At 42.9% G+C, this 19,148-nt stretch overlaps 1 protein-coding gene across 1 annotated transcript in view; it reads left to right on the top strand.

Moving 5' to 3' along the window:
* Positions 1-4,536: 4,536 nt before the first annotated feature.
* LOC311147436 (band 4.1-like protein 1) overlaps positions 4,537-19,148 on the top strand; it is a gene marked incomplete at both ends in the record, with an annotated part of 85,263 nt that continues 70,651 nt past the window's right edge. Inside the window, 2 exons of the mRNA XM_084184136.1 lie at positions 4,537-4,608; positions 4,895-5,062. Of these exons, the coding sequence (XP_084040262.1) occupies positions 4,537-4,608; positions 4,895-5,062 (240 nt within the window). The remainder of the gene's footprint in view (positions 4,609-4,894; positions 5,063-19,148) is intronic.

Raw genomic sequence — 19,148 nt, forward strand, 5'->3', positions numbered from 1 at the left:
TACCTTACTTTTCTTGATCTCCAGTATTTTCCACAACTACACATTTATTCCACACATCTCACTTCCCCTTTATCTCATGAGCAACTAGTAACCTAAACATTCCCCCCTTTCGAGTGTATTTGTCACGTCTTCTGCATCTATTTTGCTGTTACGGTGTTCAGAGTTTGTTATAACCAATTTATTGATGTGTTATGATATGCTATAGGTCAGGCCCTATTGGTCACGTGCATGCGATGCACACATGTGTCACGTAAAGAGAGCAAGAGTTGAAGGAATAGGGAATGTTTTTCCTAAATAAATGAGGGATTTCGGTAACATCACTTTTCAGTCAGAAATGGCTGTAATTATGTTGCAGCTTCGGCAACAGCGCGATAAACACTGTGGTGATCAGACTTCCTCTAGTCATTTGTGTGTATTAATTATTTAATCAAACAGTGTGCATAAAGCATCAGACAAGCTCAGTGAATAAAGTTGATTTGTATATATGGAAAAATACATGTTTTAAAACAGACGACTCTTGGTCTACCAAGATTTATTTTAGTCGGGGACGACCCTACAACATAGATTATCCTCAATGAGACAATGAGATTATAACTGTGCCTCTGGCTACTTTAGTCCTGTAAGAGAATGAGCTCTGCACACCTCCCAATCCCAAGTTGAAAATCATGATTGCATGATTAACTTTTTATATCTGAGTCTTTTATCATGTGCACATTCTCCTTCTATGGATAGATACAGAGGGGAGAACAAGTATTTGATACACTGCCGATTTTGCAGGTTTTCCTACTTACAAAGCATGTAGAGGTCTGTAATTTTTATCATAGGTACACTTCAACTGTGAGAGACGGAATCTAAAACGAAAATCCAGAAAATCACATTGTATGATTTTTAAGTAATTAATTTGCATTTTATTGCATGACATAAGTATTTGATACATCAGAAAAGCAGAACTTAATATTTGGTACAGAAACCTTTGTTTGCAATTACAGAGATCTTATGTTTCCTGTAGGTCTTGACCAGGTTTGCACACACTGCAGCAGGGATTTTGGCCCACTCCTCCATACAGACCATCTCCAGATCTTTCAGGTTTCGGGGCTGTCGCTGGGCAATACGGACGTTCAGCTCCCTCCAAAGATTTTCTATTGGGTTCAGGTCTGGAGACTGGCTAGGCCACTCCAGGACCTTGAGATGCTTCTTACGGAGCCACTCCTTAGTTGCCCTGGCTGTGTGTTTTGGGTCGTTTTCATGCTGGAAGACCCAGCCACGAGCCATCTTCAATGCTCTTACTGAGGGAAGGAGGTTGTTGGCCAAGATCTTGCGATATATGGCCCCATCCATCCTCCCCTCAATACGGTGCAGTCGTCCTGTCCCCTTTGCAGAAAAGCATCCCCAAAGAATGATGTTTCCACCTCCATGCTTCACGGTTGGGATGGTGTTCTTGGGGTTGTACTCATGCTTCTTCTTCCTCCAAACACAGCGAGTGGTTTAGACCAAAAAGCTCTATTTTTGTCTCATCAGACCACATTACCTTATCCCATTCCTCCTCTGGATCATCCAGATGGTCATTAGCAAACTTCAGACGTGCCTGGACATGCGCTGGCTTGAGCAGGGGGACCTTGCGTGCGCTGCAGGATTTTAATCCATGACGGCGTAGTGTGTTACTAATGGTTTTCTTTGAGACTGTGGTCCCAGCTCTCTTCAGGTCATTGACCAGGTCCTGCCGTGTAGTTCTGGGCTGATCCCTCACCTTCCTCAAGATCATTGATGCCCCACGAGGTGAGATCTTGCATGGAGCCCCAGACCGAGTGTAATTGACCGTCATCTTGAACTTCTTCCATTTTCTAATAATTGCGCCAACAGTTGTTGCCTTCTCACCAAGCTGCTTGCCTATTGTCCTGTAGCCCATCCCATCCTTGTGCAGGTCTACAATTGTATCTACTTATGTCCTTACACTGCTCTCTGGTCTTGGCCATTGTGGAGAGGTTGGAGTCTGTTTGATTGAGTGTGTGGACAGGTGTCTTTTATACAGGTAATGAGTTCAAACAGGTCTAGTTAATACAGGTAATGAGTGGAGAACAGGAGGGCTTCTTAAAGAAAAACTAACAGGTCTGTGAGAGCCGGAATTCTTACTGGTTGGTAGGTGATCAAATAATTATGTCATGCAATAAAATGCAAATTAATTACTTAAAAATCATACAATGTGATTTTATGGATTTTTGTTTTAGATTCCGTCTCTCACAGTTGAAGTGTACCTATGATAAAAATTACAGACCTCTACATGCTTTGTAAGTAGGAAAACCTGCAAAATCGGCAGTGTATCAAATACTTGTTCTGCCCACTGTAGGTCTACATGGAAATACTTTGGAAATAGGATAACCAGACCAGCAAATGTAGCCTACTCTAAGACACCTAAAGGCTTAAATTCACATGTTAATAGGAAGCAATTATATTGTTATCAAGTTGGCTACAATGGCCAGACATCATAGTTGTCTGTTGTCCATAAAGTATTATTACTGTATACTATATGCATTACTTGTTTCACTTTTTTGAACTGTGTGACCAACCTAAATCTTCTAGCATTTTCTTATGACTTACACTATATATGCAAAAGTATGTGGACACCCCTTCAAATTAGTGGATTCCGCTATTTCAGCCACACCCGTTGCAGTTCCTCAAATTTCTGCCCTGCGCTTCCCCAGTCAACTGTAAGTGCTGTTATTGTGAAGTGGAAATGTCTAGGAGCAACAACGGCTCATCCGCGAAGTGGTAGGCCACACAAGTGCTGAAGCGTGTAGTGCGTAAAAATCATCTGTCCTCGGTTGCAACACTCACTACCGAGTTACAAACTGCCTCTGGAAGCAACGTCAACACAATAACTGTTTGTCGGGAGCTTCATGAAATGGGTTTCCATGGCTGAGCAGCCGCACACAAGCCTATGATCACCATGCGCAATGCCAAGCGTCGGCTGGAGTGGTGTAAAGCTCGCCGCCATTGGACTCTGGAGCAGTGGAAACGCGTTCTCTGGGGTGATTAATCACACTTCACCATCTGGCAGTCCGACGGACAAATCTGGGTTTGGCGGATGCCAGGAGAACACTACCTGCCCAAATGCATAGTGCCAACTGTAAAGTTTGGTGGAGGAGGAATAATGGTCTGGGGCTGTTTTTCATGGTTCGGGCTAGGCCTCTTAGTTCCAGTGAAGGGAAATCTTAACGCTACAGCATACAATGACATTCTAGACAATTCTGTGCTTCCAACTTTGTGGCAATAGGAATGGAATTGGAATGCCCGACCTCACTAATGCTCTTGTGGCTGAATGGAAGCAAGTCCCCGCAGCAATGTTCCAACATCTAGTAGAATGCCTTCCCAGAAGAGTGGAGACGTTGTAGCAGCAAAGGGGGGACCAACTCCATATTAATGCCCATGATTTTGGAATGAGATGTTCGACGAGCAGGTGTCCACATACTTTTGGTAGCTCCCGTGTGGCTCAGTTGGTAGAGCATGGCACTTGTAACGCCATGGTTGTGGGTTCGATTCCCATGGGGGACCAGTACGAACAAACATGAGAATATATGTGCTCGCTACTGTAAGTTGCTCTGGATAAGAGCATCTGCTAAATGACTAAAATGTAAATGTAAGATAACAACAACCAACCATTTGGGAAACACTGTCATGAAAGACCTCTATTCCAAAAAGGGTTGTAGAAAGTACTGCATTACCATCACTGGGGTAGACGTAGTTGTCATATTCCCCATATCTTCGAAGACAACAGCTGAAGCAGAAAGAAACTTGGAGCGGACACCCTATGCCCCCCTTGATAAAAGAGCTACAGTATGTGGCTGTTATCTGAAAGATAATTGAGCTCTCTAAGAATGTCAGCTATTTTTAATCGTGAAGGGAGGAACCTCTTTAAGAGTACAAATCAGATTATTCTCAGAGCGCGAGTGGTCACCTTCACATGACAAGGCTCATCTGTCTCGCTCTCTCTCTCTTTCGCTTCCCCTCTAATGAAATTGTTGTCACGTTCTCTCTCTCGGCTGTCTTCCGCTATGCCGCAGGGCTCTCTTGCTGATGTAATTTATGCTATGTCTTCTCCTAGCATCAGGGAGAGCCTCCTAAAGCGAAAGCTCTTCATGCAGACAGCTCCTGTGAGAGGCTCTGCTCAGCTCTGCTATTACAGTGAGGAACACACCGCTTTTGACGTAAAAAGCACTTAGTGATTGCAGTCAGAGCCTAATGGAAGCAACCACAATAGCCGTCAGTTCAGAAGGAAATTAGATGTGACATTGTTGGATATTCGTTTTGTGGCCAGTAATTGCCACTGTGTCGCAGGATGGTGAATTCAACAACATTGGGGATGTTTTGGATTTTGCAAGGGGTAGGGATGAGTGTTATGGGTTTGAGAGGGTGTAATATGTCATGCTGGGTTCACCCACTATAGGTAATATGTCATGCTGGTCTTGGGATGTGGACATCAGAAGACTACTGACTTTATGTTCCTGTTAATTTATTGTTTCAGGATTGCATTCCATTACCATGACAACAGAAAAGGGATTGCCCATGGAGATGAAGAGTACCATGGAGGGTGATGTCAGGAGGACCAATCAGGTTGGAGAGCTGCAAGACTCACAGTCATGTATCATTTTGCACTTCACATCTAATCATTTAGCATTTGCATTTAACCTACAAAACACAGTATATCATAAAATGGAGTGAATCTTTGAATATTATGCAGTGTGCATTGTATCATATGCCTTTTGTGGTTACTACATGAATGTCCACATCATATAGCCTACTGTTTTGTGATTTCATACATGTACTTGGCTTGGTTATTACTAAGTCAACAGTTTGTAGTTTATGAAGTTTTATTTGAAACTGTTTCACTTATCTTAAGGATCATGACAGTAAGACGTCAGATGACCATCATGGGGACATGGATGACAGCTCTGAGAAGACCCCCAGCAAAGCATCAAAATCCCCCCAGAAAACATCCAAACGCCCCAAAACCATTCCTGTCAAAATCACCCTACTTGACGGCTCAGAGTATGAAACTGGAGTAGAGGTATTTACTATATGGGATTTCAATATACACTGCTCAAAAAAATAAAGGGAACACTTAAACAACACAATGTAACTCCAAGTCAATCACACTTCTGTGAAATCAAACTGTCCACTTAGGAAGCAACACTGATCAACAATAAATTTCACATGCTGTTGTGCAAATGGAATAGACAACAGGTGGAAATTATAGGCAATTAGCAAGACACCCCCAATAAAGGACTGGTTTTGCAGTTGGTGACCACAGACCACTTCTCAGTTCCTATGCTTCCTGGCTGATGTTTTGGTCACTTTTGAATGCTGGCGGTGCTTTCACTCTAGTGGTAGCATGAGACAGAGTCTACAACCCACCCAAGTGGCTCAGATAGTGCAGCTCATCCAGGATGGCACATCAATGCGAGCTGTGGCAAGAAGGTTTGCTGTGTCTGTCAGCGTAGTGTCCAGAGCATGGAGGCGCTACCAGGAGACAGGCCAGTACATCAGGAGACGTGGAGGAGGCCGTAGGAGGGCAACAACCCAGCAGCAGGACTGCTACCTCCGCCTTTGTGCAAGGAGGAGCAGGAGGAGCACTGTCAGAGCCCTGCAAAATTACCTCCAGCAGGCCACAAATGTACATGTGTCTGCTCAAACGGTCAGAAACAGACTCCATGAGGGTGGTATGAGGGCCCGACGTCCACAGGTGGGGGTTGTGCTTACAGCCCAACACCGTGCAGGACGTTTGGCATTTGCCAGAGAACACCAAGATTGGCAAATTCGCCACTGGCGCCCTGTGCTCTTCACAGATGAAAGCAGGTTCACACTGAGCACATGTGACAGACGTGACAGAGTCTGGAGACGCCGTGGAGAACGTTCTGCTGCCTGCAACATCCTCCAGCATGACCGGTTTGGCGGTGGGTCAGTCATGGTGTGGGGTGGCATTTCTTTGGGGGGCCGCACAGCCCTCCATGTGCTCGCCAGAGGTAGCCTGACTGCCATTAGGTACCGAGATGAGATCCTCAGACCCCTTGTGAGACCATATGCTGGTGCGGTTGGCCCTGGGTTCCTCCTAATGCAAGACAATGCTAGACCTCATGTGGCTGGAGTGTGTCAGCAGTTCCTGCAAGAGGAAGGCATTGATGCTATGGACTGGCCCGCCCGTTCCCCAGACCTGAATCCAATTGAGCACATCTGGGACATCAAGTCTTGCTCCATCCACCAACGCCACGTTGCACCACAGACTGTCCAGGAGTTGGCGGATGCTTTAGTCCAGGTCTGGGAGGAGATCCCTCAGGAGACCATCCGCAGGAGCATGCCCAGGCGTTGTAGGGAGGTCATACAGGCACGTGGAGGCCACACACACTACTAAGCCTCATTTTGACTTGTTTTAAGGACATTACATCAAAGTTGGATCAGCCTGTAGTGTGGTTTTCCACTTTAATTTTGAGGGTGACTCCAAATCCAGACCTCCATGGGTTGATAAATTTGATTTCCATTGATAATTTTTGTGTGATTTTGTTGTCAGCACATTCAACTATGTAAAGAAAAAAGTATTTAATAAGATTATTTCATTCATTCAGATCTAGGATGTGTTATTTTAGTGTTCCCTTAATTTTTTTGAGCAGTGTATATATACAGTGGGGAGAACAAGTATTTGAAACACTGCCGATTTTGCAGGTTTTCCTACTTACAAAGCATGTAGAGGTCTGTAATTTTTTATCATAGGTACACTTCAACTGTGAGAGACGGAATCTAAAACAAAAATCCAGAAAATCACATTGTATGATTTTTAAGTAATTCATTTGCATTTTATTGCATGACATAAGTATTTGATCACCTACCAACCAGTAAGAATTCCGGCTCTCACAGACCTGTTAGTTTTTCGGCAGGTAGCTTAGTGGGTAAGAGCGTTGTGCCAGTAACCGAAAGGTCGCTGGTTCTAATCCCCGAGCCGACTAGGTGAAAAATCTGTCGATGTGCCCTTGAGCAAGGCACTTAACCCTAATTGCTCCTGTAAGTCGCTCTGGATAAGAGCGTCTGCTAAATGACTAAAAATGTAATTGTAAAATGTAAGAAGCCCTCCTGTTCTCCACTCATTACCTGTATTAACTGCACCTATTTGAACACGTTACCTGTATAAAAGACACCTGTCCACACACTCAATCAAACAGACTCCAACCTCTCCACAATGGCCAAGACCAGAGAGCTGTGTAAGGACATCAGGGATAAAATTGGCTGGGTCTACAATGGGCTACAGGACAATAGGCAAGCAGCTTGGTGAGAAGGCAACAACTGTTGGCACAATTATTAGAAAATGGAAGAAGTTCAAGATGACGGTCAATCACCCTCGGTCTGGGGCTCCATGCAAGATCTCACCTCGTGGGGCATCAATGATCATGAGGAAGGTGAGGGATCAGCCCAGAACTACACGGTAGGACCTGGTCAATGACCTAAAGAGAGCTGGGACCACAGTCTCAAAGAAAACCATTAGTAGCACACTACACCGTCATGGATTAAAATCCTGCAGCGCACGCAAGGTCCCCCTGCTCAAGCCAGTGCATGTCCAGGCCCATCTGAAGTTTGCCAATGACCATCTGGATGATCCAGAGGAAGAATGGGAGAAGGGCATGTTGTCTGATGAGACAAAAATATAGCTTTTTGGTCTAAACTCCACTCGCCGTGTTTGGAGGAAGAAGAAGGATGAGTACAACCCCAAGAACACCATCCCAACCGTGAAGCATGGAGGTGGAAACATCATTCTTTGGGGATGCTTTTCTGCAAAGGGGACAGGACGACTGCGCCGTATTGAGGGGAGGATGGATTGGGCCATGTATCGTGAGATCTTGGCCAACAACCTCCTTCCCTCAGTAAGAGCATTGAAGATGGGTCGTGGCTGGGTCTTCCAGCATGTCAACGACCCGAAACACACAGCCAGGGCAACTAAGGAGTGGCTCCGTAAGAAGCATCTCAAGGTCCTGGAGTGGCCTAGCCAGTCTCCAGACCTGAACCCAATAGAAAATCTTTGGAGGGAGCTGAAAGTCCGTATTGCCCAGCGACAGCCCCGAAACCTGAAGGATCTGGAGAAGGTCTGTATGGAGGAGTGGGCCAAAATCCCTGCTGCAGTGTGTGCAAACCTGGTCAAGACCTACAGGAAACGTATGATCTCTGTAATTGCAAACAAAAGTTTCTGTACCAAATATTAAGTTCAGCTTTTCTGATGTATCAAATACTTATGTCATGCAATAAAATGCAAATGAATTACTTAAAAATCATACAATGTGATTTTCTGGATTTTTGTTTTAGATTCCATCTCTCACAGTTGAAGTGTACCTATGATCAAAATTACAGACCTCTACATGCTTTGTAAGTAGGACAACCTGCAGAATCGGCAGTGTATCAAATACTTGTTCTCCCCACTGTATATATTTATATTTTTCGGACCCCTTTTTTTGTACAAAGTTGAAATCAGACAGGGAGATAGAGAGTTTAGGGGCAAAGACAGGAATGGCCATGACAAGGGCTAATCATTAGACCAGACTCACAGGATTTAAATTCTGTGAAATAAATGATTTTAGGCGGTATCTTAGCATGATGAGCAGTAGTGTCACGTGCTGATGTGGATGTGGTGTTGGAGTCAGGCGCAGGACACAGAAGCTTAGTCCAACAGACTTTACTTGTCAAAACACGACAATACAAAATAACGGGCCTCAACACAACGGAGGCGAGCGATTACGCATACTGTGCGTCAATACACAAAATACAAGTGATTACGCTAAACAGTGCGTCAATACACTAAATACACGAGAGCAAATACAAATCACCAACGGACAGGCGGACAACAACACACAACTACAAACAAAACCAAAGGAAACTTATAGGTGACATAATCAATACGTGATATGGAACAGGTGCACTAATCAGACAAAACCAAACAAACATAGAGAACATCAAACGGTAGCAGCTAGTACTCCGGAGGCGACGAACGCCGAAGCCTGCCCGAACAAGGAGGAGGAGCAGTCTCGGCGGAATTCGTGACAAGTAGATTAGCATGTTTTGTAACACTTCAAGAATAAGGATAGTGCCAGTTACAAAGCAGTCCGTCCCTTGTAGTGTTCAAATGCTAATAAATCGAACATGCTGAACTGTAGACATTACCAAGTAATATCCACGTTGCTGCAAATACACCTCTTTCTATGTACGCTGCCTGCAGCTCATTCCCTTCTAGTAAAGGCTGTAGTGCTACATATGGCACAGCATCCCCATTCTGTTCCCTATGGGAACTTTTTCTTAATTAGTGATATTTATGTAAGAGAATTATTTTCCAAGCTGAAATAATGCATGCTTGAACACAAGGTTCACTCAGACGGTGACTACAGGCTCCGTTTTCTGAGGCTGCTGGTTACAGCCCTCCCATATCAATGGACCTCTTGATTCAGTGTCCTATTCCTCTCTCTCTCTCTCTCTCTCTCTCTCTCTCTCTCTCTCTCTCTCTCTCTCTCTCTCTCTCTCTCTCACACACACACACACACACACACACACACACACACACACTAGGGTTGAACATTTTCCCGGTATTTTACAAATGTTCTATCCTGAGAATAAATCAGAATAAGTCACTTTTCTTCTGGTTAACCCGGTATTTCCCGCCAAAACCGGAAGTGTCATTCAAAAGCATTATAAAGCATATAAATATGTCTGAATTTGATTAGAGCTTTGATCAGCATGAAAATTCTAACCTGATGGTACCTGAGCCCGATGAGCCATATATTAAAAACATTTTGTGATCCCTACATGAACAACATTTAATGAGCACAAGCCCAAAAAAGCCAAAATGATTGTGCCATTATCCAACACATTCTGTATATAATATAGGCTACTGCACATTATGCACGACAGAAAAACATAAAAGCCCATAGACGTAGCTAGCTATATGCTCTCTTGGGTAAATAAATGAAACAAGCTCCAGTAGGCTAATCTTTTTGAGTGTGAACTGTATTACTGTACTGTATTGTGTTATACTGTATTACAGTGCATTCGGAAAGTGTTCAGACCCCTTGACTTTTTCCACATTTTGTTATGTTACAGCCTTATTCTAAAATTGATTAAATCGTTTTTTTATTCATCAATCTACACACAATACTCTATAATGACAAAGCAAAAACAGGTTTTTAGAATTGTTTTGGCAAAAAAATTAAAAATAAACGGAAATATGACATTTAAATAAGTATTCAGACCCTTTACTCAGTACTTTGTTGAAGCACCTTTGGCAGTGATTACAGCATCGAGTCTTCTTGGGTATGAAGCTACAAGCCTGGCACACCTGTATTTGGGGAGTTTCTCCCATACTTCTCTGCAGATCCTCTCAAGTTCTGTAAGGTTGGATGGGGAGCGTCGCTGCTCAGCTATTTTCAGGTCTCTCCAGAGATGTTCGATCGGGTTCAAGTCTGGGCTCTGGCTGGGCCACTCAAGGACATTCAGAGATTTGTCCCGAAGCCACTCCTGCATTGTCTTGGCTGTGTGCTTAGGGTCATTGTCATGTTGGAAGGTGAACCTTCGCCCCAGTCTGAGGTCCTGAGCGGTTTGGAGCAGGTTTTCATCAAGGATCTCTCTGTACTTTGCTCCGTTCATCTTTCCCTCGATCCTGACTAGTCTCCCAGTCCCTCACGCTGAAAACCAATCCCCACAGCATGATGCTGCCACCACCATGCTTCACCGTAGGGATGGTGCCAGGTTTCCTCCAGACGTGACGCTTGGCATTCAGGCCAAGGAGTTCAATCTTGGTTTCATCAGACCAGAGAATCTTGTTTCTCAGGGTCTCAGAGTCCTTTAGGTGCCTTTTGGCAAACTCCAAGCAGGCTGTCATTTGCCTTTAACTGAAGAGTGGCTTCCGTCTGGCCACTCTACCATAAAGGCCTGATTGGTGCTGCAGAGATGGTTGTCCTTCTGGAATAATCTCCCATCTCCACAGAGGAACTCTGGAGCTCTGTCAGAGTGACCATCGGGTTCTTAGTCACCTCCCTGGGTCTGAATACTTTCCGAATGCACTGTATATGGACTAGAATTACGCACATCTTTCAAACCATGATTAAGCAGAAGACGCATGCGATTCTGGTGCAGCACATTCGGCCTATAAAGTTACAAGTATAGGCTAGTGAATTTTGAAATATAATAAGGCCTATTTGTATAATTAGTAGGCTGACGGATATACACTACCTGTCAAAAGTTTTAGAACACCAACTCATTCAAGGGTTTTTCTTTATATTTACTATTTTCTACATTGTAGAATAATAGTGAAGACATAAATCTATGAAATAACACATATGGAATCATGTAAACTTGTCACGTCTACTCCCGTTGCTCCCCTCCGGCGCTCTGATTCGCCGGTCTACTGAGCCACCAGTCTGAGCGCACCACCTCGGCAACACCGGAATGGAAACCCAACGTACCCTAATCACCTCCAGGGCACCTGCACCTCATCATCTCATCACCACCCCTATTTAGCCCTGGACTGTTCTGTATTGTGTTGTGTGTGATTGTTAAGCGTTGTGTCGTTTACTCTCTCTTTGTTATTCTCTTTCTCATTATTAAGTAAACCTTGACCTTGTTAATTCCTGCGTCTGCGTCCTGCCTCTTCGTATACTCAGTACTCATCACAAAACTCAGCAAGAAAATAAACGTCCTCTCACTGTCAACTGCGTTTATTTTCAGCAAACTTAACATGTATAAATATTTGAATGAACATAACAAGATTCAACAACTGAGATATAAACTGAACAAGTTCCACAGACATGTGACTAACATAAATTGAATAATGTGTCCCTGAACAAAGGGGGGATCAAAATTAGGTAACAGTCAGTATCTGGTGTGGCCACCAGCTGCATTAAGTACTGCAGTGCATCTCCTCCTCATGGACTGCACCAGATTTGCCAGTTTTGCTGTGAGATGTTACCCCACTCTTCCACCAAGGCACCTGTAAGTTCCCGGATATTTCTGGGGGGAATGGCCCTAGCCCTCACCCTCTGATCGAACAGGTCCCAGACGTGCTCAATGGGATTGAGATCTGGGCTCTTCGCTGGCCATGGCAGAACACTGACATTCCTGTCTTGCAGGAAATCACACACAGAACGCAGTATGGCTGGTGGCATTGTCATGCTGGAGGGTCATGTCAGGATGAACCTGCACGAAGGGTACCACATGAGGGAGGAGGATGTCTTCCCTGCAATGCACAGTGTTGAGATTACCTGCAATGACAACAAGCTCAGTCTGATGATGCTGTGACACACCGCCCCAGACCCTGACGGACCCTCCACCTCCAAATCGATCCCGCTCTAGAGTACAGGCCTCGGTGTAACACTCATTCCTTCGATGATAAACGCGAATCCGACCATCACCCCTGGTGAAACAAAACCGCGACTCGTCAGTGAAGAGCACTTTTTGCCAGTACTGTCTGGTCCATTGACGGTGGGTTTGTGCCCATAGGCGACGTTGTTGCCGGTGATGTCTGGTGAGGACCTGCCTTACAACAGGCCTACAAGCCCTCAGTCCAGCCTCTCTCAGCCTATTGTGGACAGTCTGAGCACTGATGGAGGGATTGTGTATTCCTGGTGTAACTCGGGCAGTTGTTGTTGCCATCCTGTACCTGTCCCGCAGGTGTGATGTTTGGATGTACCGATCCTGTGCAGTTGTTGTTACACGTGGTCTGCCACTGCGAGGACGATCAGCTGTCTGTCCTTTCTCCCTGTAGCGCTGTCTTAGGCGTCTCACAGTACGGACATTGCAATTTATTGCCCTGGCCACATCTGCAGTCCTCATGCCTCCTTGCAGCATGCCTAAGGCACGTTCACGCAGATGAGCAGGGACCCTGGGCATCTTTCTTTTGGTGTTTTTCAGAGTCAGTAGAAAGGCCTCTTTAGTGACCTAAGTTTTCATAACTGTGACCTTAATTGCCTACTGTCTGTAAGCTGTTAGTGTCTTAACGACTGTTCCACAGGTGCATGTTCATTAATTGTCTATGGTTCATTGAACAAGCATGGGAAACAGTGTTTAAACCCTTTACAATGAAGATCTGTGAAGTTATTTTGATTTTTACGAATTATCTTTGAAAGACAGGGTCCTGAAAAAGGGTTTCTTTTTTTGCTGTGTTTAGCAACCAAAAAAGTGTTAAACAAATCAAAATATATTTTAGATTTTAGATTCTTCAAAGTAGCCACCCTTTGCCTTGATGACAGCTTTGCACACTCTTGGCATTCTCTCAACCAGCTTCACCTGGAATGCTTTTCCAATAGTCTTGAAGGAGTTCCCACATATGCTGAGCACTTGTTGGCTGCTTTTCCTTCACTCTGCGGTCCGACTCATCCCAAACCATCTCAATTGGGTTGAGGTCGGGGGATTGTGGAGGCCAGGTCATCTGATGCAGCACTCCATCACTCTCCTTCTTGGTCAAATAGCCCTTACACAGCCTGGAGGTGTGTTGGGTCATTGTCCTGTTGAAAAACAGTCCCACTAAGCCCAAACCAGATTCGATGGCATATCGCTGCAGACTTGAATTCTAAATAAATCACAGACATTGTCACCAGCAAAGCACCCCCACACCATAACACCTCCCCCTCCATGCTTTACGGTGGGAAATACACATGCAGAGATAATCCGTTCACCCACACCGCGTCTCACAAAGACACAGCGGTTGGAACCAAAAATGTGTCTGTTACTTGAACTCTGTGAAGCATTTATTTGGGCTGCAATTTCTGAGGGTGGTAACTCTAATTAACTTAACCTCTGCAGCAGAGGTAACTCTGGGTCTTCCATTCCTGTGGCGGTCCTCATGAGAGCCAGTTTCATCATAGCGCTTGATGGTTTTTGCGACTGCACTTGAAGAAACCTTCAAAGTTCTTGAAATTTTCCGGATTGACTGACCTTCATGTCTTAAAGTAATGATGGACTGTCGTTTCTCTTTGCTTGTTTGACCTGTTCTTGCCATAATATGGACTTGGTCTTTTACCAAATAGGGCTATCTTCTGTACACCCCCCTACCTTGTCACAACACAACTGATTGGCTCAAACACATTAAGAAGGAAAGAAATTCCACAAATTAACTTTTAAGAAGGCACACCTGTTAATTGAAATTAATTCCAGGTGACTACCTCATGAAGCTGGTTGAGAGAATGCCAAGAATGTGCAAAGCTGTCATCAAGGCAAAGGGTGGCTACTTTGAAGAATCTCAAATATAAAATATATTTTGATTTGTTTAACACTTTGTTGGTTACTACATGATTCCATATGTGTTATTTCATAGTTTTGATGTCTTCACTATTCTACAATGTAGAAAATAGTAAAAATAAAGAAAAACCCTTGAATGAGTAGGTGTTCTAAAACTTTTGACCGGTAGTGTATACCTTTCATAATATTTTCCCTAATGTTAATAGCCTACCTCCTCTTTCTCTCTCTATTGTTGCTTCATTCCTTCCTCGCTTTCAAAAGTTAAATTAAATAAGTTTTGTTGTCCTCATCTTCATCATTCCAATGTCATCCTTGTATAATTTTGGACTAGAATTAGATGCAGAAGGCTTTCACTTCTTTTCACGAAGATTGAATGGTTATGGGTCTGAATAAATAACTGCTATATCCTACCGCCGTCGCGTGTTCGCTCTTCTTTTAAATTACATGTCAGTTCTATTGGCTGCTGTATTTAACATTCAACAAAAAAGAGCTTGCGTCCTTCTTTGAATAGTCTATTGTTATAAGAAATGCAAAAAAAAAGTATATCCAACAAGCTATTCTAGTCTAGCTTTTCCTGCATGGGACTCCAAGAGCTATGGAGCACAGGTGCGTGCGTATTGCGCAAGAGACAGAGGCTGTAAGTTAGAAGCTTAGTATGCATAACCCATCATTAATTAGCTAAATATAAAGCTAATACTGCATTGAATGTATTACCTGAAAGAGGCAGGCTAGGACATCTATATATTGGGCAATATATCAAACTACTGTAGAACAGGATTCTCTATTTTGGATGCAATTTGAATGGCACTGCACTGATTTTAACGATGTTCGAGTGATAGGCTGTTTTAAAACTCTGGAGTGTTTACAATTAAAAACAAGGTGACCCCCGAAAGCCAGATGGAGATGGGTAAATTAGACTCGCATTCGTAGGCCTACCTGTCACAAGAAAATAAGTTACAATGATGAGACGATAGGTCTACATGCATTGTGAACTGCACTACAAACTGAGATGGGCTGTCTGTCCCCACTCTGAGCGTTGATTCATCATGCAGAGGCCGTAGAGAAGCCAGATTTAGACATTGCATACAATTTAACAGTTCCATTTCACTCCATGCTGTCATATAAATAATTTATTAAAATGTATCTGTTTCTCGCATTTATTTAAAAAAGGGAGTGGTTTTATTATTAGATAAATGGTGTTGAAAACGCCTTTATGCGCAAATATTAATAGAATAACCATCATATCAAAGTAAACTTGGAGTCACGCGATGATACTGTATGTTGTGTTGTCCTCCCACTACGACTTGGGAAAGCATGCAGTTTATTAGGCTACAGATTAAATAAAGATATGATGAACTTCACAGGGTGGTGAAAGTGCATTGTGATGAGGTTGATGCTCCTTTCCAATAAATATTGAAGGTCTTATTCTGATGACATGATGATTGATGCTCGGCTGCCGTTTGACAGATAAAAATAATCTTGCTCTTATCCATAATAATCTCATCATATAGGCTAGCCTACCCGCACTGTAGCCTATCTGCAAGCTGTTGGCTAGAGTTCACGTGCCAAGACCAGAGCTGGCACATTTGCTATTTAACTAGTGATGGGGGAAAAAATCGATACAGTTACAGATCACAATAATAATATTATTATTTTTCTGCTAGATGGCTGTACATGCAACAAAACTCCAGTATTTTTCCTTCATAGCTTGTTTGCCATCTTCTTTTTCAATAGGGAGCCAATTTGTTTTCAGCCCTTTTATATTCATAATTGATCAATACTTGTTTTCTCATGGCTCTCACTTGTCCCTCTGCAGCAGACATATGGTGAGTAATATGTTTGGAACATCGAATGGCAATAAAATCACATTATCGAATTGCAATACATATAGAATCTTGAGAATTGTGAGAATCGCAATACATACCGAATCGGCACCAAAGTATCGTGATAATATCGTATTGTGAGGCCTCTGGCAATTCCCAGCCCTATATTTAACGCACCAATTTTTGTTACAAAACCATCAATAAAGTTGCTATGGAAACACATTCAACTTTTAATTTGTATTCGGTACATGAAAACTTAAGGGAAAAGTGCCTTTTATGTGCACTACGTCATCACGCACAATTTTTATCCGCAACAAGTCAGTTTGATGGAAACACCATTGGTGGGAAAATGTGCATATTTTCTTTATCCATATTTTTGAAGATTATTATTTATTTAGTGTGATTAGTGATTCATTTACGTCTCTCCCTCATTTTAAGGTCAACCCTGTTATGTGAAACAAACTCTCATTTTAATATGTTGAAACAATTCCTTTTAAAATATTTTAATATACAATAGTCAAATCATAGTGTAAAAGCAGGTGAGCTGGTTCTACTCTTTTTGGCCATTTTCTGGTGTTTTGTGGTGGAACACTGAGCGCGTCGAGCATAACACGCAAACCCTGTTACATATACTGTAGATACAGTAGACAGGCGAGAAATGTTTTAACAATAAAACATTTTTTGTAAAGCTTGCATTCATTTGCACACAACAAGCTTCAATTCCCGCTGTCACAATGGGATTTATGATTTAAGATGAAAACATCAACCCTGTTACGGTCAACTCTGTTACTTTCATTGGCACCTACAGTGAGGGAAAAAAGTATTTGATCCCCTGCTGATTTTGTATGTTTGCCCACTGACAAAGAAATGATCAGTCTATAATTTTTATGGTAGGTTTATTTGAACAGTGAGAGACAGAATAACAACAACAAAATCCATAAAAATGCATGTCAAAAATGTTATAAATTGATTTGCATTTTAATGAGGGAAATAAGTATTTGACCCCCTCTCAATCAGAAAGATTTCTGGCTCCCAGGTGTCTTTTATACAGGTAACGAGCTGAGATTAGGAGCACACTCTTAAAGTTACCTGTATAAAAGACACCTGTCCACAGAAGCAATCAATCAATCAGATTCCAAACACTCCACCATGGCCAAGACCAAAGAGCTCTCCAAGGATGTCAGGGACAAGATTGTAGACCTACACAAGGCTGGAATGGGCTACAGTTGGTGTGATTATTCGCAAATGGAAGAAACACAAAAGGACTGTCAATCTCCCTCGGCCTGGGGCTCCATGCAAGATCTCACCTCGTGGAGTTGCAATGATCATGAGAATGGTGAGGAATCAGCCCAGAACTACACGGGAGGATCTTGTCAATGATCTCAAGGCAGCTGGGACCATAGTCACCAAGAAAACAATCGGTAACACACTACGCTGTGAAGGACTGAAATCCTGCAGCGCCCGCAAGGTCCCCCTGCTCAAGAAAGCACATATACATGCCCGTCTGAAGTTTGCCAATGAACATCTGAATGATTCAGAGGAGAACTGGGTGAAAGTGTTGTGGTCAGATGAGATCAAAATGGAGCTCTTTGGCATCAACTCAACTCGCCGTGTTTGGAGGAGGAGGAATGCTGCCTATGACCCCAAGAACACCATCCCCACCGTCAAACATGGAGGTGGAAACATTATGCTTTGGGGGTGTTTTTCTGCTAAGGGGACAGGACAACTTCACTGCATTGAAAATGGGTCGTGGATGGGTATTCCAGCATGACAATGACCCAAAACACACGGCCAAGGCAACAAAGGAGTGGCTCAAGAAGAAGCACATTAAGGTCCTGTAGTGACCTAGCCAGCCTCCAGACCTTAATCCCATAGAAAATCTGTGGAGGGAGCTGAAGCTTCGAGTTGCCAAATGTCAGCCTCGAAACCTTAATGACTTGGAGAAGTTCTGCAAAGAGGAGTGGGACAAAATCCCTCCTGAGATGTGTGCAAACCTGGTGGCCAACTACAAGAAACGTCTGACCTCTGTGATTGCCAACAAGGGTTTTGCCACCAAGTACTAAGTCATGTTTTGCAGAGGGGTCAAATACTTATTTCCCTCATTAAAATGCAAATCAATTTATAACATTTTTGACATGCGTTTTTCTGGATTTTTTTGTTGTTATTCTGTCGCTCACTGTTCAAATAAACCTACACTACCACAAGGTATACACTACCATTAAAATTATAGACTGATCATTTCTTTGTCAGTGGGCAAACGTACAAAATCAGCAGGGGATCAAATACTTTTTTCCCTCACTGTATTTGGCAATTACTAAAGTATTTTTTTCATTTAACCTCTTGAGATGGGAAAACATGTTTTTTATTAAGTTGAACATGTGCTTTTTATAATAAAATCTTAAAATTAGGTGAAATAATTGTATTAATTTGTTAAAACCAAATTACAGTACCCAAAAGGCACTAGTGGAATAACGCAGGTACAGTAGGTAGGCTATAATACCTTGGGCCGTAGTCAATCAAAACTGGTTACCATCATCACACAGTACTCCTTTTGCAATCTAAGAATACAAGATAAACCAATTTTTTATTATAGTAATTTAGTAAGACAATAAAATGTAAAAGAAAAATATTCTTAACTGGATATTAATTTCCCACCGGATTTCTTGAATGAATTAATGTTTATAAAAGAGAAGGACGTTTTGCCTAATCTTGAAAAGGCCTGTTTTTAATATTCTATTCTATACTCCGGTCTGTTGTCCTGTATAGCCTTTCTTACTTGATCAATCTTATCACTACTTCACTCAACACTCCCACTCTCTCTCTGAGACTAGCTATTAGCCCATACCCAGATACTGTCTCCCTTCATCGTGTTTGCATGGACCATACAGTCTCTAAAATGGATTTCTAGAATTACGCCAAATGGCTTCTAATGCGATCAGCCCATAGAACTAGTGTGGCAGAAATGTGATTGGAGGCAATTGGGACGGGAGCGAAATCTCATCAACAGCTTGGTTCCAACGCTTGGGGGGACCACCTAAAATGTGTGTTGCAATTTCATTTAGTAAGAAAATCCAA

Source organism: Coregonus lavaretus (genome assembly GCF_964263955.1).
Source record: "Coregonus lavaretus genome assembly, chromosome: 20".
Classification (NCBI taxonomy): domain Eukaryota; kingdom Metazoa; phylum Chordata; class Actinopteri; order Salmoniformes; family Salmonidae; genus Coregonus; species Coregonus lavaretus.